Source organism: Glycine max, chromosome 13, assembly GCF_000004515.6.
Source record: "Glycine max cultivar Williams 82 chromosome 13, Glycine_max_v4.0, whole genome shotgun sequence".
NCBI classification, from domain to species: Eukaryota; Viridiplantae; Streptophyta; class Magnoliopsida; order Fabales; family Fabaceae; genus Glycine; species Glycine max.
The window spans coordinates 22,138,664-22,163,514 of record NC_038249.2 but is presented as its reverse complement, the minus strand read 5'-3'; the positions used below and the strand labels follow the sequence as shown (position 1 = coordinate 22,163,514).

Below are 24,851 nucleotides of genomic sequence, written 5' to 3'. Positions count from 1 at the left end.
GTAGTTGTATGTATTGCATAGTTCATAGATAAAGTGTATATGATTCATGAAGTGTGATAACATGCTACTTTGGGATTATGCCATTGTGACTGAGACCGAATATATTTGATAATTTGAGTATGTATTGACTTGTAATATATATGTGCATTGAGATGTTGTGTGCATTGGATTGTGTGTTATGAATTATACAATCACACGACTATAAGACCCTTTAAGGGCGACGAGTTAATGATAAGACCATTTAAGGACGACGAGTTAATGCACGACGAGTATTGTGATGGGAACCACTGTGGGGACCCAACGAGTTTAATTACAAGCGCGACGAGATAAAACTATTTTGAGAAGAATTGAGGAGTCATGTGTTTTGTACAGTTCATAGATAGAGTCTGTGTGCTAAAATATTTTATGGGTTGAACCTGAATCAGGAGGGAGAGGCCCTGACGGACTCTTCGGAGTGTAGGCCTTGGGGGTAAATACACTTGGTTTGAATGCTTCTTTAAATTTGTGTCGATCCCACATGATTGGAGCATTCTCGCAAAACAGCATGACCCTGACTAGTCTTCCTATCATTTTACCTAGTAAGAGTGACCTGACTTACTAGTGTATGATTTGTCTTATCATGTACTCCAAGGCGTCTGACAAGATTTTTCACTGACATGGTGTCACATTGCATATAAGATTGAATTTTAGTGTATATGTTGCATAACGCTTGCGTATTGATCGATATTAATTGACTTAGTGATATTGTGTTTTGATCCTTGAGTATGTGAATATTGTGAAAATGAATGAGAGGTGTTATGTTGTGATGTGATGTTGAGCGACAAAGTGGTGAAATGACGTGAGCTTTATTTAAGTAAGTTTTATTTTGTTTATATGATATGTATACCTATATGTTGTCTTGTTTTTTTCCATTGGTTAGGAATGTGATAACTTCATGTGTTGTTTGTGTTTGAATTCTGTGATGATCACAAACTTTGTGTTCGTGGAAGCAGATGACTAGGTGAATTATTTTAAGGAATCTTGTGCTGAAGAACGTCGAGACATAATGCTCTGATAGAATGTGACATTGGAACATGAGTTTTGTTTAATTACATGATGTTTTGAGCAAAAAAAATGTTTCTGACAAGTTTATTTGATAATAATAAAGTGAATGTGAACTTTTTATCCTTTTGAAATGATTTTATTTAAACATGTTTTAAGAACTTTTAATTAATTATGATTTCTTATTTCTTTTATTATTAGGACATATATGTGTGGGATAGAGGCGTCACAGGTATGGGCAATTGGGCATGCCTTTTCATTATTTCATGGCATCCTGATCCACTGCCACAAACTTCTCTCAAATTTCACAACCAATAATCATTTGGGTATATGCTTTTTCTTATGAATATATTTTTACTAAGACCTCACAAAATGATAGTGACTTATGTCCTTTAATTAAGTAGTTCAGAATTTCAATCTTAATTGACCTTTAAGTATAAAATAAATCATGTTGAAAAGAAAATATTTTATGTTAAATTATTGTAAAATCCATTAACAGGAACTCACTCATGATTAGAGAGGTTAACTGGTAGCCACCTATATATGGTTGGCTAAAAATGTAGCATTGATGGAGCAGCCAAGGGATGTCCTGGTTTAGCTGGTTGCGGGTGTCAGCTCTCTCTCCTTTGGCTGTTTGCAGCGCATTTTGGAAATTTAAAACAGTCTCTATGCTGAATCGATGGGTGCTATTACAGCAGTGGATCTTGCTCATGATGAAAAAGGTTGAAATAACCTTTGGAAAAAATTATTTCTTGAATTAGTAATAGTGTCATTAAATATAATTGCAATTTAAATAGTTTAATTTATAGATGTCTTTAGAATAAATATGAATTTATGATATTATTAATTAAAATTAATTTATTTAACTATTCTCATTTATCTTAATAAATTAGTTATTTACTTTCAGGCCATAAAGGAGTATATTTGTTATTAGTTACGCCTTTCATTCTTTTATCGAAATAATTATTATAAAACTTAACGATTCTATGATTAGATGAAAAAATTAAAGTTAGTACATTCCAATCAAATTTAGAGTGACTCAATTAATGAAATGGAATATTAATATTAATAATAATAATAATTTCCCAATTTTTAGCAGAATAATCGTATACTGTTTCACGTTTTCAAGTTTCCCTTCCTTCAACTAGTATCTTACACTTGAATCATGGTTGAGCGTAATTGAGTGCAATATTTGATAATAAGATTCTGAAAGTTTTCAAATGTATCCGTATTGGCTATGGATCTTGGTGTTCAGGATATTTCTAAAAGAGAATACTATATATCAATTTTTTTAATATATGAGAAAATTCTCAACTAAATCTAAAAGTAAGAAATTGTAATCAGATCAAGTATCAACATTTTAACAACAGTGTTGACCTATGGTAGGCGGTATGATAATTTTGTTCCTTCCAATTTCACGCCAAAAGAGAAGGGATCTAAATTAAGATTATGGAGAAATAAAGAAAAGATAGACAGAGACACAAAGAGCTACAAAGGTTGCAGATGAGCTGTGATACTTATTAGCAATATTAATAAAAAAAACTTTAATATTATATTAAAAATTAACCTCACATTTATTTAGGATAAATATTTTTTAAAATAGATATTAATTTTGGGATGGAAGGTGTATTAAGTGTGTGTTTAGCTTATTGTTGAAAGATCTCAAACAGTTTTGAAATAAAAGTTATAAATTTGTATTTCTCACAAAATATGTATTAAAATGTGTACTTATTCAATTTAATGATAAATCAAACATATCCTTTGTTTTACTAAAGTTTTTTTGCAAAGACTAAGAAAAAAAATAAATTGATTTAAAAATTAATAATTTTATAAAATTAATCTTTTCATCACTAATTCATTTATAGATTTTGTTATCCATCATTGATATTATTTTAAAACTTTTTTTTCTTATAAGATAATTGTTATGAGATGGATTGAGTATTAATAGTCTTAGACTATCTCCTGTCCAAGGCCCCAACCAAATTTTATGTGTGACATGTAAAAAAATTTAATTTTACAAAAAAAAAAATAATAACATTTTCAATTACGTATTAAGTAAAGATTAGTCGAAACCAAATAGACCTTCAGAACCACCTATTAATTTCTCTTTGTCTAACTGGAGTACTTTAACATGACTTTCAATGCATGTGCATGCATTTTAAGTTTTTAAGACAATTTTAATGGTTCAAATAACTCTTGTTCCACCAACAAGGTACAACAGAGATGGTAGAAAGCTAGTTCCTTAAGCCTGCTCGTAGAGATTCAATTTTCTAGCAGTACGCCTGAGGGTAGGTTATGGGAATACCTTGTTTTTTTATATAAAAATATAGCTCTTGTTCCATGGTAGTTTCGAAGTTGAAATGATAAATAAATTTTTTACTTTGGTAATGGGCATCTAATTCTGTCTTTTTCTTTTGCCTTATCTCGATATAAAAATAATCCATGTAAGCTCGCAATACTAGGCTACTTCCAAACTTATTTCCATCAACCATATGGTTTCCCTTCATTTTCCTGTTACTTTTTAGTGCTAGTTTGCCATCATTCTGAGAGGGCAAGAAGCACTTCTACCTCAAGTTTGCAAAAATGTTCATCACTGGCTTTTACTTCTTTTAGAAAATGACAAGAACATACATGGCCAAGGGAGACCTTTGCTTTTCATTAATACATGTTTTGGTTTTGAATGAGCTTTGATCACTCATGCATGGTTTCCAAGATGGTTGCATCTTAGTTTCCTCTGCCCTATTCTGGTTCATGCTAAATTTCATTGTTCACTTTCAACTGAGATAACAGGAGATATCCAGCAGTTGTAGGTCCTCAAAATACCCAAGAAATGGCAAGGCAGAAAGATTCCAAGAAGAACAAGGTGAACGACGAAAGCAACAAAACAGTACCCTTTTACAAACTTTTTGCATTTGCAGACTCTTGGGATTATCTACTGATCTTCGTTGGGACAATAAGTGCTGCTGGGAATGGAATAACTAAGGCTTCAACAAATATAATTATGGGAGAAGCAATTGATGCTTTTAGAGGAAATGGTAACACTAAACAAGTAGTTCATGAAGTTTCCAAGGTAATGACTAACATCCCTTCACTCTGAATCAACGTTGCAGAAAATCTATTCGGATGTATAAAAAAGCTGTCCGGGTGGGGAAGAGATGAAAATAGTCTGAGATTGAATGCTTTTAAATTATTATTTTTCTCCTTTTTTGTTGCTTAGCAGCTGGTAAAAAACAAATATGGAATTGTTTTACTATCAGGCTGTTAGACCAAACGTAAAACGTTTGAATGGGTGGGTGCGGATGAGTTGTATAGTAATCCATCTCCAATTGTTTAATATTTTGTTGAACCAGACAATTGTAAGTAATTTTTATTCTTAACTTCTGCATTATCATTTTCCAACTGCCTATTTTCTGCTCAACAATGTTAAGAAAGTAGCTTGATTGCATAAGAATCAATTCAAATTTGAAAGTAACAGTTTGGATTTCAAATTCCCCTCATTTCAATGTCATAACCCATAATGGCTTCTTTCATGCTCAGGTGTCCCTGAAGTTTGCACTAATAGGTGCAGCTTCCTTTCTGGCCGCATTTCTACGTAAGCATGTCAAATTCTCTGCTCATCATGCATACTATATAACTAGAAGAAAAATTTATTCTTATCTAAAAATAAAAAGAGTTATTCATAAATGGACCATTTCAGAGGTTGCTTGTTGGGTGTCCACCGGGGAGAGACAAGCAGCAAGAATAAGAGGCTTATACCTCAGAGCAATTTTAAGGCAAGATATCAGCTTCTTTGACAAGGAAACCAATACTGGTGAGGTTGTTGGAAGGATGTCAGGTGACACACTTCTTATTCAAGAAGCCCTGGGAGAGAAGGTATTAATGAAAAGCTACAAGTACCAAATCATCACTATTTCCTCTACAATACAATAAAAATAAAAATTAACTTTTTCTTTATCCTTTGTGTGATAATACCAGGTAGGAAAATTCATACAGTGTGTGGCATGTTTTTTAGGAGGTTTAGTCATAGCATTCATCAAGGGTTGGCTTCTAACCCTTGTCCTTCTATCTTGTATTCCACCTCTTGTCATCTCTGGTTCCATGATGAGCTTTGCTTTTGCAAAGTTGGCATCCCGTGGACAAGCAGCTTATTCTGAAGCAGCAACTGTAGTAGAGCGCACAATTGGTTCAATTCGAACTGTATGCCAATCTTCATAATGGAACTTGTCAATCTTGTTCTTTTAGGTGTTTCTAGAGAGTAGAATATAAAAGATACACATTCCTCCAATGCAGGTTGCATCATTTACAGGCGAGAATCAAGCTATAGCTCAATACAATCAATCCTTAACCAAAGCTTACAAGACTGCAGTGCAAGATGGAGTGGCTGCTGGTTTAGGCCTGGGGTCAATCCGTTTTTTTATTAATAGCAGTTTTGCATTGGCTGTGTGGTTTGGAGGGAAGATGGTACTAGATAAAGGCTATACACCAGGTCAAGTCATGAGTATATTTCTGGCACTATTTTATGCCTCCATGTAAGTTAGTTTCTGCTTTAACAACTGCTTTTGGAATTCATCAATCATATCTTACAACCTTTCTCCCAAGCTTGGTTGGAAAATTTGATACTCATTTCCATGTTAATTTTATTTTCCAGGTCTTTGGGGCAGGTTTCAGCAAATTTAACAGCATTTTCTGCAGGACAAGCTGCTGCTTATAAAATATTTGAAACAATAAATAGGCATCCAGATATTGATGCTTACGACACAGCTGGTCGACAGGAAGATGATATTTCTGGGGATATAGAACTTAAGGAGGTTTTCTTTAGTTATCCTTCAAGACCAGAGGAATTTATATTCAATGGATTTTCTATTTCAATATCAAGTGGCACTACTGCAGCTTTGGTTGGGAAAAGTGGGAGTGGGAAATCAACGGCTATTAGTTTGATCGAGAGATTTTATGATCCACAAGCCGGTGAAGTTCTTATTGATCGTATCAACCTCAGAGAATTTCAATTGAAATGGATCAGACAGAAAATAGGCCTTGTCAGCCAGGAACCAATACTCTTCAGTTGCAGCATCAAAGAAAATATTGCCTATGGTAAGGATGGGGCAACAAATGAAGAAATCAGAGCTGCCACTGAACTTGCTAATGCAGCTAAATTCATTGATAGATTTCCACATGTGAGTTCGCACTTTCATATTTTGAAATTTGCATTGTTCTGCCTTTGCAACAATATTAATTTCAATTTTCACAATACGAAGACTACTTTATATTGCTATTACCTCATTAGTTTAGTAAAATTATGGTTTTAGGGACTTGACACAATTGTTGGCGAGCATGCTACCCAGCTCTCTGGGGGTCAAAAGCAAAGAATTGCCATAGCAAGGGCAATTTTGAAAGATCCAAGAATTCTACTCCTTGATGAAGCTACAAGTGCCCTTGATGCTGAGTCCGAGAGAGTGGTGCAAGAGACACTAGACAAAATTATGATAAACCGAACAACGGTCATTGTAGCTCACCGCCTAAACACAATAAGGAATGCCGATACCATTGCCGTTATTCATCAAGGAAGAGTAGTAGAAAATGGTACATATTTTATGTTACCACATAAATGGAACCAATTATGACTATTTACTTTGAAGTTTTTCTCTCTTACACGTTCACACATGCCACCCTTTTTCCTTCACATGTGCATTATTGCATTCTAATCTCTTTCAACTGATTAGGAAAACATGCTGAGCTCATTAAAGATCCTGATGGAGCTTATAGCCGGCTCATTAAATTGCAAGAAATTAACAGGCAGTCAGATGGTGCAAATGACTCAGACCAGCTAGAAAACTTAGTAGATTCTGAACAACAATCAAGCCAACAGTTTCCTTTCCCTCAATCTTTAAACTTGGGATCATCTGGAAGAGGAATCAGCAGTCATCACTCATTCAGAATATCGAATGCTATGCCTACTACACTTGATCTCTTGAAAACATCAGAAGGAAGGCCTGAAGTTCTTCCTCCAGCAGTATCACATTCAACTCCAGAAGTCTCAATATTCCTTCACCTTGCTTATCTTAACAAGCCTGAAATCCCAATGTTAGTCCTAGGGACTCTTGCAGCCACAGTAACTGGGGCAATACTACCCCTTATGGGGTTTCTTATCTCCAACATGATAAATACTTTCTTTGAGCCTGGGGATGAACTCCGTAAAGACTCAAAGTTTTGGGCTTTAATATTTATTGCCCTTGGAGTGGCTGGCTTCATATTTCAACCATTAAGGTCCTACTTATTTGCTGTAGCTGGTTCTAAGTTGATAAAAAGGATCCGGCTAATTTGTTTTGAGAAAATTATTAACATGGAAGTAGGCTGGTTTGACAAAGCTGAGCATTCAAGTGGAGTACTTGGAGCAAGGCTATCAGTTGATGTGGCTTCTATTCGAACTTTTGTTGGGGATGCACTTGGTTTGATTGTTCAAGATATTGTTACAGTAATTATAGCCTTGGCAATTGCCTTCGAGGCAAACTGGCAGCTTTCTCTCATCATTCTTGTTTTGCTACCTCTATTATTAGTAAATGGACAAGTGCAAATGGGGTCCATGCAAGGATTCGTCACTGATGCAAAGGTTTGCAAGTAACTCACATCAAACTATCAACTACTAGTTTGAAAACATCTGAAAATATTTAAATTTCAGACATTGTGGGAAAAAGGGTGGCAGGAAACTTTTGATCTAAATATAACCTAAATGAACTAATCAGATCAATTTCTATCACCTAATCTTATATTGAAAGGGTAAACGAATAACCAGTAGAGACACAATAAAAGACAATCATTCAAGAAAAGCCACTAGATTGCATGTGGCTTATTTTAGTTTTACCATGATTAGATCCAAAGGTAAATCCAATGGAAGTGGTGGGAATGATATGGTACGTAAAGGATTTTGCCTCTATATTTAATTAGTACTGATATCCATATGACCAATATTTACTGTGCTCTATATGTTGTACAGAAACTCTATGAGGAAGCAAGTCAAGTAGCAAATGAGGCGGTAGGTAATATCAGAACAGTAGTCGCTTTCTGTGCAGAAGAGAAGGTGATGGAGTTATACCAGAAGAAATGTTTAGGACCCATCCAGACAGGTATAAAGCAAGGTTTAGTCAGCGGAACAAGTTTTGGGTTATCACTCTTCTTGGTGTTCTCTGTTAATGCATGCTGTTTTTATGCTGGAGCCCGACTTGTTGAGAATGGCAAAACATCAATCTCAGATGTTTTTCGTGTAAGTTAATCCTATCCTTGTCACCATTTCAGATATACAGCTTTTGTACTTATCTCAATTGTTGTTAACAAAGCATAAGCTAATATCTCAAATAAATTAAAAAATTGTTTTATTTTTCTTTTCTTTTTTAAATAAAACAGCATAGATAATTTAAGAGCTATGCTCATCACATTTTTCTACCATTGAACAATTCATTTTCTAATTTCAGGTATTTTGCACTCTCACAATGGCAGCTGTAGCAATGTCACAATCTGGTTTCATGGCCCCAGGTGCGAGCAAAGCAAAAAGTTCTGTTGCTTCTATATTTTCTATTCTTGATCAGAAATCAAATATAGACCCCAGTTATGAGTCCGGAATGACGTTGCAAGAAGTGAAGGGAGAGATTGAGTTCAACCATGTCACTTTCAAGTATCCGACCAGGCCTAATGTAATTGTATTCAGAGATTTTTCCTTGACCGTTCATGCAGGAGAGGTAACTTACCAAACAATACATTGGTTTGTTTGATGCATAATTCTCATAGAAATACATAATTCTTTCAAACAAACCATCTAGTTCTTTTTTAATGGAGAATCTGAGAGTTGGATTATCCTGATGGAAATCAGACGGTTGCTCTAGCAGGCGAAAGTGGAAGTGGAAAGTCAACAGTAATCTCATTGCTGCAAAGATTTTATGAGCCAGATTCAGGTCAGATTACACTGGATGGAACCAAAATCCAAAATCTACAACTTAAATGGTTTAGGCAGCAGATGGGCCTGGTAAGCCAGGAGCCTGTATTGTTTAATGACACCATCCGAGCCAATATTGCATATGGAAAATGTGGCGATGCAACAGAAGCTGAAATCATAGCTGCAGCAGAACTGGCAAATGCCCACAAATTCATTAGCAGTTTGCAGCAGGTAACCTACACACTATTCAACAAAAAATTATATTGTAAAATTTTGAATAACTATCTTTCTAAACACCATAAGTATAAGTATGCAGGGTTATGATGCATTAGTGGGGGAGAGAGGGATTCAACTATCTGGAGGGCAGAAGCAGCGGGTGGCAATTGCAAGAGCCATAGTGAAGAGTCCAAAAATATTACTACTAGATGAAGCCACGAGTGCACTTGATGCTGAGTCTGAAAGAGTGGTTCAGGATGCACTTGATCGAGTGAGGGTGGATAGAACCACAATTGTGGTGGCTCACAGGTTGTCCACCATAAAGGATGCAGATTCAATTGCAGTGGTTGAAAATGGAGTCATTGCAGAGCACGGAAAGCATGACACTTTGCTTAACAAGGGTGGTATCTATGCTTCATTAGTAGGCTTGCACACAAATCTTGCTTCTTCTTAGACCTATTATAGCTAGTTGCACCTATTTTCTGATGGTTTCTCATGGCATATTTGGAAACTCGTTGAGAATGGAGGAATCAAATTTGGAATGTGGAAACTATGCATGTTAACTTTTGAAAATCACATTCGAAACGTGAAACCAAACATGCTACCGGTCTCTATTTAAGGTACTTTTTCTATTTTCTATGTAATGTAATTTTCTAAAGACTCGATTACCCATTTTCAATGGGTCTCAGGTTAAAACCTATTATAATTGGAGATTATGAGCTTAGCATGTAATATTGGTATGGTAATATGCTAAAGGACAGAGATATTGAGCCAACACTTGCCTCATCCAATTGCATGTCTCTGTTTATCCAAGCGAACTAGTTTGTAAAATATACAAAAACAGGTATATTTATTGATTAATCAAATAAATAATTGCATTTTAGATTAAGTGAAGAACATTCTCACGTTACAAACAAACTCGTCACTTTGTTTTAATACTTTTTGCTTTTGTGTTGGGCCTAGAGCCCGCCCATCTCGTTGGATAGGGAGTTGCTATTCACATTCTCATTTTTGGTCTTCCACCTCCTACCTCTTTCTAGTTTCTTTTTTTAAAAAAAAATTACAAAAAATCTTTTCTAGAAACCAATTTTCGAGACGTATATTTCATGGTCTGATTCAAGGTACAGACTAATTGTGAATTTAATTATTTGTGATGCGGCTAAGATTGTATTAAATATTTAAAGATAGAGTCCTATAGTATAAGGTATATATAGTCTATACCAAAAAAATATTCATGGAAACTTTTATAAGCTAATTATTCAATAAGCTCTCCTTAATAATTGTCAAAAAAAAAAAAATCTCCTCGTGAAAAATATCATTCATTCTTTCGTTTCTTCAAACACCAAGAAAGAGAGATCTTTTCATTGTTACATCACACTCCAACCCCACCAGTACAATCCTGAGTCAAACTTCACAAATAACTCTCTTTGGATTTGTGTTAAGGATCCCACCTAGATCGTGCTTGTTGTTATTAGGAAACCAATTGTATTTTGTAGCACTACAGTGGGTTAGTGGTGTTAGCACCTGATGACTTCTCATGATTCACGCCTCAAACATGCTTATCAGTATCCCTTCCTTAAAGTTGCACACTTTAACAACAACAAAAATAGTGGAATGAGATAAATAGCTATTAGTGGACCATTGTTTTTTTTTTTTTCAAATAAAGATGCTAATTGCATATTTTCATTTTATATCCATTATTTACACTTTTTAATTAGATTTGGTTGTGTTTTGTCTCAAAGATTTGGTTATTTTTCTCTGCTGATAGATTTTTCATGTGTTAATAACTCTTTTTGAGACATAACACAACCAAATCTTTTTGAGACAAAAAAAATTATATAGACATTTATGAAAGAAGAAAATGAAGTGATAGTAAATACAATTTCAGCCATAAGTTAAAGTATATTTTCATAATATTATTTTTGTATTTCTTTCTATTACATGAATTATATAATTTTATACTTTTCTTTTCTTCTACACTTTGTTTTTATTGTAAAAGAAACTATGTAAATACAATTTCTCAACAATTTGATAGAAATTGACATGGGTCCCTACCCTATGTTAAGCATCAAATCAACGACAAGTCCACTAGTGCATCACGGGCAATTAAATGTTGAAGAATCAAGACACCTGATCAGGTCAACTGCTTAGCTTCAAATCTATAATTTAATTGAGAAAATGCCAGGCCCAACACGAGTGTGCAACCTCCTAATCAGTAATCATACTCTAATTTCTTATCATTATTAAATAATATAAATTATAATAAATAATTAAATTATAAAAAATGCAATTCACTAAAAATATATTTTAGTATTTTACTTTTTATTTTTATGGTGCATGTGATTTTTTAATTTTTATATTATTTGAATTAAAATATAATTTGTAAATTAATATATATTTTATTTAAAATTATGCATAAGTAAATTTAAAAAATTAAGTAAAAGTTGAGTAGACACCCTGCGGGTTTTCCCAATCTCAACCAAGATGTTATTGAGTTTTAATTTTTGACTCTCATCTCTTATAGATTAGTCTTGTCTTTAATGGAGTACGAGAATGAGACTAGTCAAACTCGCCCTATCAAACGCTGAAGGCCTAAACTTTCGCTTGATGTACCAATAATGTAGAAAATATATGCTCCTAACAAAATGGCAATTGTATTCCTCAAGGAAGAAAGAGCAATGTAATGTAACATGAAGAGTGTAAAATGAAAAATCCCATAAAAGTGGATGACTTTCTCATTGAGGAACCATAAGTTCTTAACATGACTACAAAAATTTGATACCTATATTTAGCTATATTTATACACTTGTAGCTAATTATAATCACGGGGTCCGTAGCCAAATGATTGAGATTCCTGCTGCACCAACATTGCAAGCTTCCAACAAGACATGCACTGCGACTACAAAGAAAATTTGTAACTAAAGGGATATGCTCAAAAGTTTGTTAAGAAATTAAGAACAGTTTGATAAGTACCTCAGCGATGTCTCACATCTTAAGATACTTCTAATTAGGCCGACGTACCAACAAGAAAAAAATGGTTATTTTTTATTTCAAACCTCTATTGTAAAATGGGATGGAATTTAAGCACGTGTGTTTAAGAACCAAATTGCAAAAAGACAAGGGATTTCGAAGATAAAATAAAAATGACATTTGTATTAGTTAAATCACAACTGCATTAACAAATAACACCTTATTTGATGTGAAGTGACAACAAACTTGGAAAAAATTTCTTATATATTTTAAGTATTCCTTCAAAGGGAATATCACCTATTACTTATATACTCAACCCCTTACCACCCTTTTCTCCCTCATAGCCTTTCTCTGCTTTTTACATTACCATCTCTTTCTCATAATCAAGATCAACTGCCACAAAGAAACGTACATATAAAACAAGCTAGCACCCTCTTCCACTCATTGGTAAATGGTGGAACTAAGTGCTGAAAGCCAAGGTGCCCTCATCACACCTGGTTTTTCTGTTTGTGCATGACTGAGACTCATTCATGCATTAGACAATTTAATCACAAGTCACAACTATGCATATGGTTATCGTGTTTCTATACTCAACTGATTTATCTTTACATTTCTTTCTAGATTATAACATGAAGGAGATTTAGTTGTCAGGGGTTGGAAAGGGCATCCTTGTGATTCATTGGCTTGAAGACTGTAATATTACTGTGAAGTTCTTTGACAGGTATTTGGTTAAATCACTTTTCTCTTAAGTTTAAGCATCTTTATAATGTAATTGCTTTTGATGTATACTTCATTTGGTTAGTTAACTAGTCTATGTTGATCCCTCTTAAAGAGTAAAAGCAGCAGGCTCAAATGCTCTTCATAACTAAAACTACCACACATATTTACTTAATTATAAGAGAAAAAATAGTTGCGGTTGACCATTCAGAACTTCCAAAGCAAACTTATCAAGGTGTGACATTAATTGGAAGCATTTTTAAAAGCTATCCTTAAATTGGGTTTAGTGAGGAGGACAAATATTCTTAGGCATCTAAAACTAGTGAGAATTATACATGAATACATGTATACTATACTAAAAGGGGATTTTAATTAACAAAAACATGAGCTTAAGGTGATCCTCATATCATATGATCATATATCTCAAAAGTCAGAACGAGACAAACATGTGATTCAGTGTTTTGCATTTCCATCGTGTAATATGTGGTACAAAGAAACTGCACTGAACTTTGAGAACTACTCAGTAGTATGCGGTGGCTCTAAATTCTAGCCGCTGCTATTCATTTTTCTCTCACTTTCATGTACTGTCACGTACTGTCCACATGTGATACTGCAGACATGGTTCCTTCAGATTTCACGGGTTTCCCTTTTTCACTATGCTTTTTGTCTGATCTGAAAAATTTTATAACACCGTCTTTGGCATATACATTAAGCTTGATAAACATTCTGTTTCAACCCATCTGATGGATCTCCATCCCTATTCCTATCTGCTACAAATTTAAAAAATTAGTCAAACTTGTGCACAAATTGATGGGCCAATATTGTGACATTCGTGTCAGATACATAACTTACATGCATTTCTCTCTATTTTAATCAATTTAATTTGTTACTTCTTAATTCCTATTGTTACTTCCTTCGGCGGTCGTAGATTATTGTGGTCTTAATTAATCTTTATATGACATGTAATTGTTATTAACTTTTTTCAAAATTTAAAAGCTTAAATACATCATTTAAAAATTGGCCAAGACCAAGAATACATGCTATGGGATGTCTGCATGTCAAGACCATGAATACAATACTGAACTTAACCATCTCTTTATACTCTTCTAAGATATTTCTCTATGCTTAACTTGGCTTCTATAAACCACGCTCTAAGTCCTACCTTTAGTCAATGAAACTTTTTCATCGAAGTCCAAAAACACATCTCAGATTAATATCGGATTCTACAACAATATGTTTATCCCAATATGTGTTCTATGTTCAGCTAATGAACCTTTGGGTGAAAAGAAAGATACTGTTTTTCCCTCTGTTAGAGCCTTAAGTAAGGAATTGGAACCTGTGGCTCATGATACCCACTTTGTTTTGTGTCTTTTCAACGCAAATTAAATATTAAGATTCCTCAAGTGTCTTTTTCTTTTTCTTTTGAAAGTAATCATACTTAAGCAACACGCACGAAAAAAAAAACATGCGGTAAATTTAGAATTACATTATCTAACACATCATTGACGGATTCAGAAACTAAGTTTATGAGAGGATTGAAAATAAACAAATTTTAACATAAATATCTATATTAGTTAATAAATTATAAGACTAATTTTTATGGTATATGATTAATTAACATGAAGTACCAAATTCTATAAAATTGCAGATTTAAAAAAATATTACAAATAATAAATTTTATTATTTTAATAATTAGATATAAATTAAGTTCTCATAAAATAAATCAAATAGGAAAAATTTCATATGATTTAAAATTTAATATACATGATCAATAAAATACTTCATTAATGATGTCAAAAAAATACTTCATTCATATTTTGAATTTTATATGTGGATTCTATATGATGTTCTCATTTACTGCAGTTAAGAAATGTAATTTTAGATTTTATAAAATATATTATGTAACTTCTTAATATGTTTTTTATTTCTATATTATTTAGATTTTTTTTCTTATTTACTAGTAACAAAAGAATGCTTCATAAAAAAGTTAATACTACTTTATTAATTTTATATAATAACAACTAATTTGGTAAAAAGAAAAATTAAAGCGTTGTATAAAATAAAATGGAGAAATTATATCATAAGATATATATAATTACTAACCCGTTAGTTAAAGTTGGTCTAATGATAAAAAGATTGAATAGTTTACATCAAATTCTTAAGTTTTAATTTTATTATTTTCATTGTAGAAAAAATGTAAATACTGTAATATTATTATTATTTTGGGACCGTACGTGGAGATTTGTAACGCTTGTTTTTGTGAGTGGATTTCCTTTACAAGGTGCTGCACTTGGAAAAATACTTGATCCTAGGCATTGCTTGGATTTGCGTAGCTGCTTTTTGGATTGATTTGCTTCCTCTGCATATCTTTATAGACCATAAAGAAACACTGTCCTCCATTTATATCACAACCTGCATGCATGCAAAGGGTTGATAGCAGAGTCCTATAAGATCTTGATAAACTCACATCTAAAAGATATGTTTTTGCTTTCTTATTTTTTTCACCTTTGATTCCCTAGCTTGATTACGCTTCAATCTGTGGTCCATCACCCGTTGAAGATAAGGAAAAGAATACGACAGAAGCCGATCTCTGTAAATTTGATTTTGACACTTAAACATAGGGATCCATATCCTCATACACCATTTCTAGCCTTACAAGACACATTCTGTCGCCTTCAGACGCCATCAATGCCTTCTTAGACATCAAATGAATTTGGCTTTTTGCTTAAGGCTACGTTTAACAATAATATTCTTTTAATCACCATAACACAATACTTAATTAGTTTTCGAATGATAGAAAAATCACAGATTCAATCTTCTTACCAACAATTACTATTCACCGATATTAAAAATTAATTTTCAAGTAGAATTGGAAATATCTTTATAATCCTTCCATCATATGAGTCAAGACTAATTCTCAATTTGGATTGTCATACTTAAATTTTATCATCCCTTTTAAGAATGCATTCTAGGGAAAAGGTATATAATATTTATAAAATGATTAAATATGAAGACATTAAGTTAATAAGAATATATTATTTTATTATTTTATTTTAAATATATTAAATCAAAAATAAAAGAAAATATTATCTCTTCTTTTCAAAACTTAACTCTTGAAACAAAAACATATCTTAAAATATGGAATTATTTGGGAAAGCATTGCTTATGCTTGAATCCCATTTTTCGCAGCAGTCAATGAGGCTGTTTATACTTGTTCTTTAAGCTATATAATGCAAAACAAAAGCCATAATCAAATTGTCTTGAAATCAATTATATATACTTGGTTTAACGGTAACCTCCCATAGAAAATTCACCAACCCAACCTATCTTGGAACGTGACACCACTAACAATTTCACCTTAGAAGACAACTTAATATTTGAAATTACATTACTGTTCATTATTGTTCCTTGTACATAAAAACGGACTACAAGAATCTCATTGAAGAAATATGATATTATTATCATTATTATAGTAAGTTCCAGATTCATATTTGATTGCTTGTAATCTTGTATGCACTGTACATCCCGTTACACCTGCTACCTGCTGTCTTAAATACAAGACACATAATAAAACAAAAGTTTGAGGAAAATTTGTCTAGATTAAAAAACTGAATATCATATATAATTATGTGAGAATGGTAGTGTAATTTGTTTTTAAAAGATTTGTTTATAAAATTAATACTCATTATTAGCAAGGTTCCCCCAAAAACACTAGGTTTAAGTGTCTAATAATTATTTTCATATGCAGTCAAAAAACTATTTTTATATAATAGGTAATATTATGTGGCAAGAAAAAATAAATTTGAGTGGTAATGAAATATTTGAATTAGTAGGATATTCACATAAACATGTCATCCAATTTTTTTTAGAAATTAATTTTTTTGTATAAATCATATATCCTTTACTCCGAAGACAATATGCTCGAGCAGATTGTCTCCTGTAAAACATAAATTAATTTTAAAAACTAATAGTATTTCAAAGTATTTTTTAAAAATATTAACAATAGTTTTTTAATAAATTAATTTATGCATATTTTTCAATTAAAGTTAGGTTAAATTACTCTATAAAATATTAAATTATTTGACAATTTGTAGTTAGGCTTTCAAATTACTGTTTTTTCAAACAATTTTTTTTAACTTTTATTTATTTTTTAATTGAATTTTCCTGTATGAAAAAAGTTTAGCTTTAATTAGTTGAATAAGGCGTGTAAATATTATAAACCTCGTTATCTTTGATACGTATTGGAAAAGAATAAATTTTTTTTGTCTAACTATCATTAAAAAAAATTAAGGTGAGTACAATTGTGATTGGCTTATCAAATAAATAAATAATGTAAAAAGATTAGATGCATACTAAAGCTTCTGGCGTGGTAGCATGTAAACATACATTATGGGTGATATGTCTGGTTCACTTTGTCTTTGTGTCACGTTCTGTGGGAGTGGAGTGGCCAACTTCAAATCTGCAATGCAGAAAGAACAGAAGATATTAATTCATGATTGTCAACTTGTAGTTGAAAGAGTGATCCCACTTGGTTTCGTTTGAAGGTGTTGAATGTTGATCTAAGATGACTATGGAGACCCTGTTCTGTTCTGTCACGAGGTGGCACTCTCACACACTCACACGAGTGTCTCATAAAGTTTTCTGTCATTAAACACTTCGTGGCAGTTTCCTGCTACATTCAACTACCCCCTCACTCACACACACCGTTTCACACGTCACAAACAAACACAAAATGGTCTCCACGCACATTCCTACTTTTCTTCATTCTCTTCTGTCACTCTTCTGATCTTTTTTCTCATCTCTCAGAGACCCCTTTTGAGTCATGAAGCAAAAAACGCCATCTTCACCGACCACTGCAAGAAGTGTCTTGAAGAAGCAAGGTCACAAGTCCCTGCAGAGTCCTCCTCCACCACCACCACCACCACGCCTCAGAGCTTCTTCTAAGGCTCCAAAGTCACCGCCAGAGGTTGTAAACAGGGAATCCATTTCATCAACGAGAGCTGAGTCAGTGCCTCCAGACTTGAAGAACGTTTCAAGGGCTAAAAGGGGTGTCGTGGTGAACAAGCCTAAGTTGAATGAAGAGGTTTTGGGGTCTCAAAAAGCTGAAGAGGGTAAGATTGTTATTGTTGCTAGGCCACGGCGAAGGGTTGGGGATTTTGGTTCGAGGAAGAGTGAAGATGATGACTCTCATGGAAAGAAGAAGAAGGAGTTGTTGCAGGAGAAGCTTGAGGTGAGTGAGAATTTGATCAAGAGTTTGCAATCTGAGGTGCTGGCATTGAGGGAGGAATTGGATAGAGTTAAGAGCTTGAATGTGGAGCTTGAGTCTCAGAACACAAAGCTCACTCAGAATCTTGCTGCTGCTGAAGCTAAGATATCAAATGTTGGCATTGGCAACAATGGAAAGGTGAGAATTTGTTATGTTTTGCCTCAGAAAACATGTACTTTGAATTCCCTTCCAATGTCCCTATTAAGTGTTGTTTTCTTATTCTGTTTATAATTCCAAGTGTGGTTAATCCGTTTATTAGAGTCATCAGTCACTGTTTGATTGGATTTTCCATGTTGTTAGTTGTTACTCTTAACTTATACTATGGTACAAAAATGAGTTTAAATATCTGTTTTATGCATAAAAAATTATCTGTCACTATGCTTGGAAATCAATCTGATTTTTTTTTTCTTGGATGAAGAAGGAGCCAATTGGAGAACACCGGAGTCCCAAATTTAAAGATATACAGAAACTCATTGCTGAAAAATTGGAACGGTCTAGAGTAAAAAAGGAAGGTACTCCTGAAATAATTTTTGCTAAAGCATCAATCTCAGCTCCAACACCAAGTTATGCCGTTCCTGAAACTATAAGTGTAGGAAGAAAATCTCCACCCAATACATGCCTGCAGCCACCTCCACCGCCGCCACCACCAATTACAAGTGTAGGAAGAAATTCTCCATCCAACACATGCCTGCCGCCGCCACCACCACCGCCGCCACCGCCAATTCCAACTCCGCCTTTGGCAAGATTAGCTAACACCCAAAAGGCCCCTACCATTGTTGAACTATTTCACTCCTTAAAGAATAAGGATGGGAAGATAGACTCAAAAGGATCAGTGAATCATCAGAGACCAGTAGTTATTAGTGCACACAGTAGCATTGTTGGAGAAATTCAGAACCGTTCAGCTCATCTTCTAGCAGTAAGCTTTGCATTCAATGTGTTTTTTAAGATATGCACTACTAATTAATGAGATAGTAACAACTAACCTTCCTTTCCAGATAAGGGCAGACATTGAAACAAAAGGAGAATTCATTAATGACCTTATTAAAAAAGTAGTAGATGCAGCCTTCACGGATATTGAAGAGGTCCTAAAGTTTGTTGATTGGCTTGATGGCAAATTATCATCATTGGTAAGCTTCTAACAAAGTTATATATCTGGCAGACCAATGACTACCATTTGGGCAGCTAATATGTATTAATTCTTTATCATTTAAGACAAAATTTTATTCCACTTATAACATATAGGTTAAGAAAAGCAATCTCATTGTTTTTAAATTTATTTCTAATTTCTAGTATCTTTCTTATTTGTTACTTTGATATGTTATAGTTTATACACTATTATTTCTCTCTTTTGATAAGGGTACATGGGAGGAAATAATAATTAATGCCAAAAACACAGATAAATAGAACTAATTTTTTTCTTCAAAAGTGACATATAACAGGAAATGGAGGCAATACTTTTTTTTTTATCTGGACACTGAAAGATAGGCTCATTGATTTAGCATTTAATGTCACCCCCCTTCCAGTTCCCAAGACAAAAAAATGGTATTATCTATCCATACTTTCTTGTTCATTGAGTTTTACTGGTGCATTTAGTTTAATCTTCATAAATGATCTTAAGCCCTACAAGGAAAGGTGGTTGTGCAGAACTCATAAGATATTGAATACAAATGTTTAGTTTTTTAGTGTACTTCTAATGAAGTTTCATTAGTGAATGAGACATAGCTACATGATTCATAAAAGTATGCAAGTGTTATGTAATGTCATGATCAGGTTGTACAACAAATAATAACTGGTTTCTTAGTAGCTCTGTATCTTGTGTTCTGCAGGCTGATGAGTGTGCCGTCTTGAAGCATTTTAAGTGGCCAGAGAAGAAAGCTGATGCAATGAGAGAGGCTGCAGTTGAGTATCATGAGCTTAAAATGTTAGAACAGGAGATTTCTTCCTACAAGGATGACCCTGACATTCCATGCGGAGCTGCCTTAAAAAAGATGGCCAGCCTATTAGACAAGTCAGATATATCTATCTAGATAATGCTCCCATTTAATAATTACTGATGTGGAATACTTACTCTGTCCCTCATTTCATCCCATTGTGATAGGTCTGAGCGGAGCATACAGAGGCTAATCAAGCTACGGAGTTCAGTCACACATTCATATCAAATGTACAACATTCCAACAGCATGGATGCTTGATTCTGGAATAATGAGCAAGGTATCATTTTTTATGCTTTTACTTTGAAATAAGAACATTGAATAAACATAGTATATAGCTCTGAAATGAGAACAATTATTGATGTGAACTGCCTTGTATAAGGTATAGTTGGGTGTCAATCTTTCTGCGATTAATCATTAATCCCATCCCTCCACCATGCATCATTTTGCTTTGTTACATGTAACAAAGCCAATGAAGGATGCATTTAGTTTAGGATGTGTTACTCTAGAGTCTGTTTCCTGCACGATTTAGAAGTCGATGTGGCTATCCATTTTTTTTTTTTTTGTTGAGACATATTATATGACTTCCTCTTTACAAATAGAAAGGTCGTTTCATATTCAAACATGAGTGTTACATTGTCACTGATTACCATCGGCTATGAGATTGCCATACATTTCCAATAAACACAGTTATTTGTATTTATTATATAAGACAACTGTAAAAAATTTAGAAAAGCATGTTTGTTTCTTCTCTTAGAATGGGTTTTATCCTCCCTTGTTATCTTTGTGAATTAATAGGAAAGTGTAGACATGCTAAATTTACTTTGTAAAATTTGTGTAGACGAGTAACATACCATCGATGCAGATAAAGCAGGCTTCCATGACTCTGGTCAAGACGTACATGAAAAGAGTGACAATGGAGCTTGAATCCATTCGGAATTCAGACAGAGAATCCATTCAAGATTCTCTTCTGCTTCAGGGCGTGCATTTTGCATATAGGGCTCATCAGGTAATATTTAATAACTCTCTGCACTGCAGATTCTTTTGTCGTTAGTTTTGATTTTCCTGCAACTTTGAGGCTGCAAATCTGTAACTTGTAGATGTTGAGAAATGTGTCACTAGAACAAATCATAAATTGATACAATCAAAAGAACTAATCCTGTTACTGCAACCAGATTGCTGTTACATGCATTGAAAAATTAAGATTGCCAACTTACTACCGTGATTATGAACATTCATGATGCATGTGAGCAAGTTTGTTTACATGTAATCAAAAGACCATTCTCATGGCATGAAATAGCTGAGTGAATTGTTTTGCATGACGAAGCATGATACCTTTTTTTTGGTAGATAAACTATATGCACTAATCTCATCATACATTGAGTTGTCACACTTTTTTGCCATGTTTTTGTAGTTTACTGGAGGATTAGACTCAGAAACAATGTGTGCTTTTGAAGAGATAAGGCAACGTGTACCAGGAAACCTAACAGGGTCTCGAGAACTTTTGGCTGGCATACCATAATCATGAGAAACCACTGATTTTTTTATGCTGCTACTAATGGTTACAAAAGCTGGCTATTACACATTCACTATTCTTTTTCTTATCTCCAATGTCATTGCTTGGTAGACACTGAACCCCTCTTAAGAAATATCGAAGAGCATAAAGAGATTCTGAAGAAAGAATACTTCATAGTAAGGTCATAAAGTGGCGGCTCTAAACATGTCATAACCTAGGAATAGGATCTTCAGTTCAGGGTAGTTTAATTTCAACAGTTAATTTTGTTAGGTGGTTCTTTCTAGTGCTGTAACAAACAACATAAGTAGCTTAATTTGCCGTTTGTAAGTACATATGATTAACGTTTACCCAGTTACTTTATTGATTTAACGGTCATGTTCAATGTGTAGAGCTTGGGGAAAACATTTTGAAGCGATTTCTACCGTGTTCTACAAGGCAATTCGGTTCTTTATTCAAGAAGGAAAGGTTAATTGGAAAAGTTAATCTTGTTTTGTGCCTGTAACATTGATTTTGATATGGAGCAAAAAAGATGATGAAAGTTCATGGATGATTTTTCATTACAAAAATAAATTCGATCCATGAATATTTTAACTTCGTTTATAACCCGTACCAAAATACCGCAATTGTAAGACTCACAACTTCCAATAATAAATGATGGGCGTTGATGGTAGTAAGAAAAGGATAAAAGTATATTTATGTTTATAAGAAAGTAGCAAATAAGCAATGTTTGTATATAAATTGAATGTTTACATATATTTGTGATTTTTAATAAATATCTTATTTTTGTGTTTATTTTTTAATAATTTTTTTTGTATTAAGTTAATTTCGTTTTTAGTTATTGATAAATTATTAAATTACTAAATTTTATGTTTGTTTTCTAGTGAATTAGTAAATTTTGTTTTAGTCTCATATTAATAACAAATAAAAAAAATAAAAAAAATTATCAAGAAGAAAATATAAAATTTGTTAATTTATCAAATATTAAATTTAAGTGCTAAGAATAAAAATAAATTTACTATTTTATTATAAATTCAATGAAAAATAAAAATTTATTAAAAAATATTTATTAAAGATAAAAAAATATATTTAAGTCTTAGTTAAATTTAATTTTAAAATACTACCTGTAAAGAATTTTATATTATTTATTAGAAAAAATGATAGGTATGTTTATTAAAATAATCATTATAAAGTTGAATTATATGTTAATCCATAATTAGAGTATAACGAATACGATTAGGATGAGATGCACATTATCAAATTAGAAAGGTCCTCCGGCATATGATTGAGAGAGAGAGGAAACGCACCGTTTTGTCGAACACGTGTCTCATTAAACGGTGACGCGTCAGCAAAATTCCTAACACGTGTCGACACTCTGCTTGCGTCTCCACCGTAGGATGCTGGGCGGTTCATCGAACGGCCGATATCGAAGTAATTCGTACGCAGGACAGAAGAAAAAGCGTGGGAAACTATAACGGTCACACACCGAACGAAAGTGCGCGCCACGTCATCAATGCCCAATAAGAGAGCTGAAAAAAGACGCCTCCAACCAAAAACCAAAACAGAGTAGTTTGCATCGCCGTCGTCAACCATGGAGATCTCCGGCAGCGTTCTCCGCCAGCTCAGCTACGTCTCCGGCTATGGGACCCCCACGCGTTCCCGTGGCGTGGCTTCTCGTGTTGGGCTGAGAATGGGGACGGGTTCTGGTTTCTGTGACGAGGGGCATCTGCAGTATTACCAGGACACCAAAAAGATTCTGACCCCTAAGAAGTTGAAATTGCTCAAGGGTTTCTCCAAATTAGGGCTTGCATCGGATCCCGAGAAACTTGCCATGTTCCATGATCTTCAACAAAACCTCACCTCGGTACATTTTTTTTCTTTCTCTTTTTTATATTGCTTGCTGTTCAGAATTATGAGTTATTCCATTGTCTTATTTAGATAAATTTCTGCACAATAATTATACGAAGAGAAATTGAGAAGATTGGAAAAATTGAACATTTTGATAAATTAAAATTAACTTAGGCACGTTATCTTCTGGAAATTAAATTAGAGAATTCTGTAAAAGTTGATTTTGATGGGAGAAGCTTAATTTTTGTATTTCTTTTCTTATATAGAAAAGTTGTACTCCTAAAGTTGATTTTGATTAGAGAAGCTTATTTTTTGTATTTCTTTTCTTATGTTGAAAAGTTGTACTCCTGATGTTTTGCAATCTGACAACGATACCAGTAATAATGATAATAATTTAAGTTTTTCGTGGCAAAAATAAAATTGAAGCTAAGTTTGTTGTTGTTTTGTGTGCAGGATGCTGGAGAGGTGTTACTGAGAGAGTTAGAAGCAGCAAGAGCAAAGGAGAAGGAAATGAAGAAAAAAAGAAAGCAAGAGATAAAGGCCAAACTCAAAGCCTCCAAGATGAATTGTGAATCTTCTTCATCTTCATCGTCTGAATCAAGTGACAGTGATGGTGATTGTGATCAAGTGGTTGACATGAACTGCTTCAGAGCTGGTGCTGGTGTTGTTGTCCCTGCACCTGTGGAGGAATCCCCACTGCCCAAGACCCCCATTGTTGAGGATACAAATGCAAAGGCGCATCGTGATGCCATGGCATTGTGTTCTAAGAATGATATCTCTGTTAGCAGTGTTAGAGATTGTATTAAGAGCGAGAGTGCTGTTGTTACCGCTGCTCCTCAAAAGAGGATTGAGGTCTGCATGGGTACCAAGTGCAAAAGATCAGGGGCTGCTGCACTGATGCAAGAGTTTGAGAGAGTGGTGGGTGTCGAAGGTGGTGCTGTTGTTTCATGCAAGTGCATGGGCAAGTGCAAAACTGCTCCTAATGTTAAAGTTCAGAATTCTGTCGATCATAGCCTTGCTCGAGGACTCGATGATTCTGTTAACATTCCTGCTAACCCTCTCTGCATTGGAGTTGGCTTGGGGGATGTGGATGCCATTGTGGCTAGATTTTTGGGAGAGAGTCACACAGATATAGGTATGATAGGTGCAGCTACAGCTACTTGATGTTGTTGTGGAAAAGGCTAGTGTGCTATTTGTAATTGTATATATACTTAGCCAGTATGCTGAGGAAACATTATTGGCAATGATTTTTTTTTTTTATTGTTCATATTGTATATAAACTAGTTGTTTTGAAGTTTCATTTCCTTGTTTATTGGGAATGCTATTTAATTGTTTCACTCTTATAAATAAGTTGGCGGCAATTAGCTGTTTCCACTTTGTCCTTGATTTTTCAATTAACACCTTAACAGAGTTTTTTTAACATTAA

The 24,851-nt window shown here is 33.8% G+C and overlaps 3 protein-coding genes across 10 annotated transcripts; all 3 read left to right on the top strand.

Moving 5' to 3' along the window:
• Positions 1–3,521: 3,521 nt before the first annotated feature.
• LOC100798707 (ABC transporter B family member 4) lies at positions 3,522–10,006 on the top strand. 2 transcript variants are annotated; one of them, XM_003541282.5, is made up of 12 exons: positions 3,522–4,111; positions 4,579–4,633; positions 4,739–4,914; positions 5,017–5,238; positions 5,332–5,570; positions 5,690–6,215; positions 6,348–6,621; positions 6,762–7,648; positions 8,033–8,299; positions 8,508–8,771; positions 8,903–9,196; positions 9,282–10,006. In XM_003541282.5, the coding sequence occupies exons 1-12, from the start codon at positions 3,872–3,874 to the stop codon at positions 9,633–9,635; spliced, it is 3,798 nt and encodes a 1,265-aa protein (XP_003541330.1). In that variant the 5' UTR covers positions 3,522–3,871; the 3' UTR covers positions 9,636–10,006. The 2 variants fall into 2 exon arrangements, with proteins under 2 accessions (XP_003541330.1, XP_014620947.1); XM_014765461.3 differs by lacking the exon at positions 9,282–10,006 and having other exon boundaries at positions 8,919–9,099.
• Positions 10,007–12,470: 2,464 nt separating this feature from the next.
• LOC100798183 (protein CHUP1, chloroplastic) lies at positions 12,471–21,949 on the top strand. 7 transcript variants are annotated; one of them, XM_041008033.1, is made up of 9 exons: positions 12,471–12,630; positions 12,773–12,872; positions 17,675–18,272; positions 18,553–19,050; positions 19,130–19,261; positions 19,961–20,142; positions 20,233–20,344; positions 20,930–21,073; positions 21,479–21,949. In XM_041008033.1, exons 3-9 carry the CDS (start codon positions 17,691–17,693, stop codon positions 21,584–21,586), a joined length of 1,758 nt encoding a protein of 585 aa, XP_040863967.1. In that variant the 5' UTR covers positions 12,471–12,630; positions 12,773–12,872; positions 17,675–17,690; the 3' UTR covers positions 21,587–21,949. The 7 variants fall into 7 exon arrangements, with proteins under 7 accessions (XP_040863967.1, XP_006593996.1, XP_040863968.1 ...); XM_006593933.4 differs by having other exon boundaries at positions 20,906–21,073; XM_006593935.4 differs by lacking the exons at positions 12,471–12,630; positions 12,773–12,872 and adding an exon at positions 17,279–17,412 and having other exon boundaries at positions 20,906–21,073.
• Positions 21,950–23,065: 1,116 nt separating this feature from the next.
• LOC100776407 (diacylglycerol O-acyltransferase 3) lies at positions 23,066–24,785 on the top strand. Its single transcript, NM_001425272.1, has 2 exons — positions 23,066–23,441; positions 23,879–24,785. Exons 1-2 carry the CDS (start codon positions 23,169–23,171, stop codon positions 24,587–24,589), a joined length of 984 nt encoding a protein of 327 aa, NP_001412201.1. The 5' UTR covers positions 23,066–23,168; the 3' UTR covers positions 24,590–24,785.
• Positions 24,786–24,851: the final 66 nt, after the last annotated feature.

What these genes read in the sequence shown, in the direction of transcription:
- LOC100798183 (XM_006593933.4), top strand. Translation starts at nt 17,691, where the DNA reads ATGAAGCAAAAAACGCCATCTTCACCGACCACTGCAAGAAGTGTCTTG. An exon ending in GTTCAGCTCATCTTCTAGCA is followed by an intron (nt 19,051 to 19,129) that starts GTAAGCTTTGCA and finishes CTTCCTTTCCAG; the next exon opens with ATAAGGGCAGACATTGAAAC. An exon ending in ATTCTGGAATAATGAGCAAG is followed by an intron (nt 20,345 to 20,905) that starts GTATCATTTTTT and finishes AAATTTGTGTAG; the next exon opens with ACGAGTAACATACCATCGAT.
- LOC100798707 (XM_003541282.5), top strand. Translation starts at nt 3,872, where the DNA reads ATGGCAAGGCAGAAAGATTCCAAGAAGAACAAGGTGAACGACGAAAGC. An exon ending in TCATTGATAGATTTCCACAT is followed by an intron (nt 6,216 to 6,347) that starts GTGAGTTCGCAC and finishes TTATGGTTTTAG; the next exon opens with GGACTTGACACAATTGTTGG. An exon ending in GATTCGTCACTGATGCAAAG is followed by an intron (nt 7,649 to 8,032) that starts GTTTGCAAGTAA and finishes TATGTTGTACAG; the next exon opens with AAACTCTATGAGGAAGCAAG.
- LOC100776407 (NM_001425272.1), top strand. Translation starts at nt 23,169, where the DNA reads ATGGAGATCTCCGGCAGCGTTCTCCGCCAGCTCAGCTACGTCTCCGGC. An exon ending in TTCAACAAAACCTCACCTCG is followed by an intron (nt 23,442 to 23,878) that starts GTACATTTTTTT and finishes TTTTGTGTGCAG; the next exon opens with GATGCTGGAGAGGTGTTACT.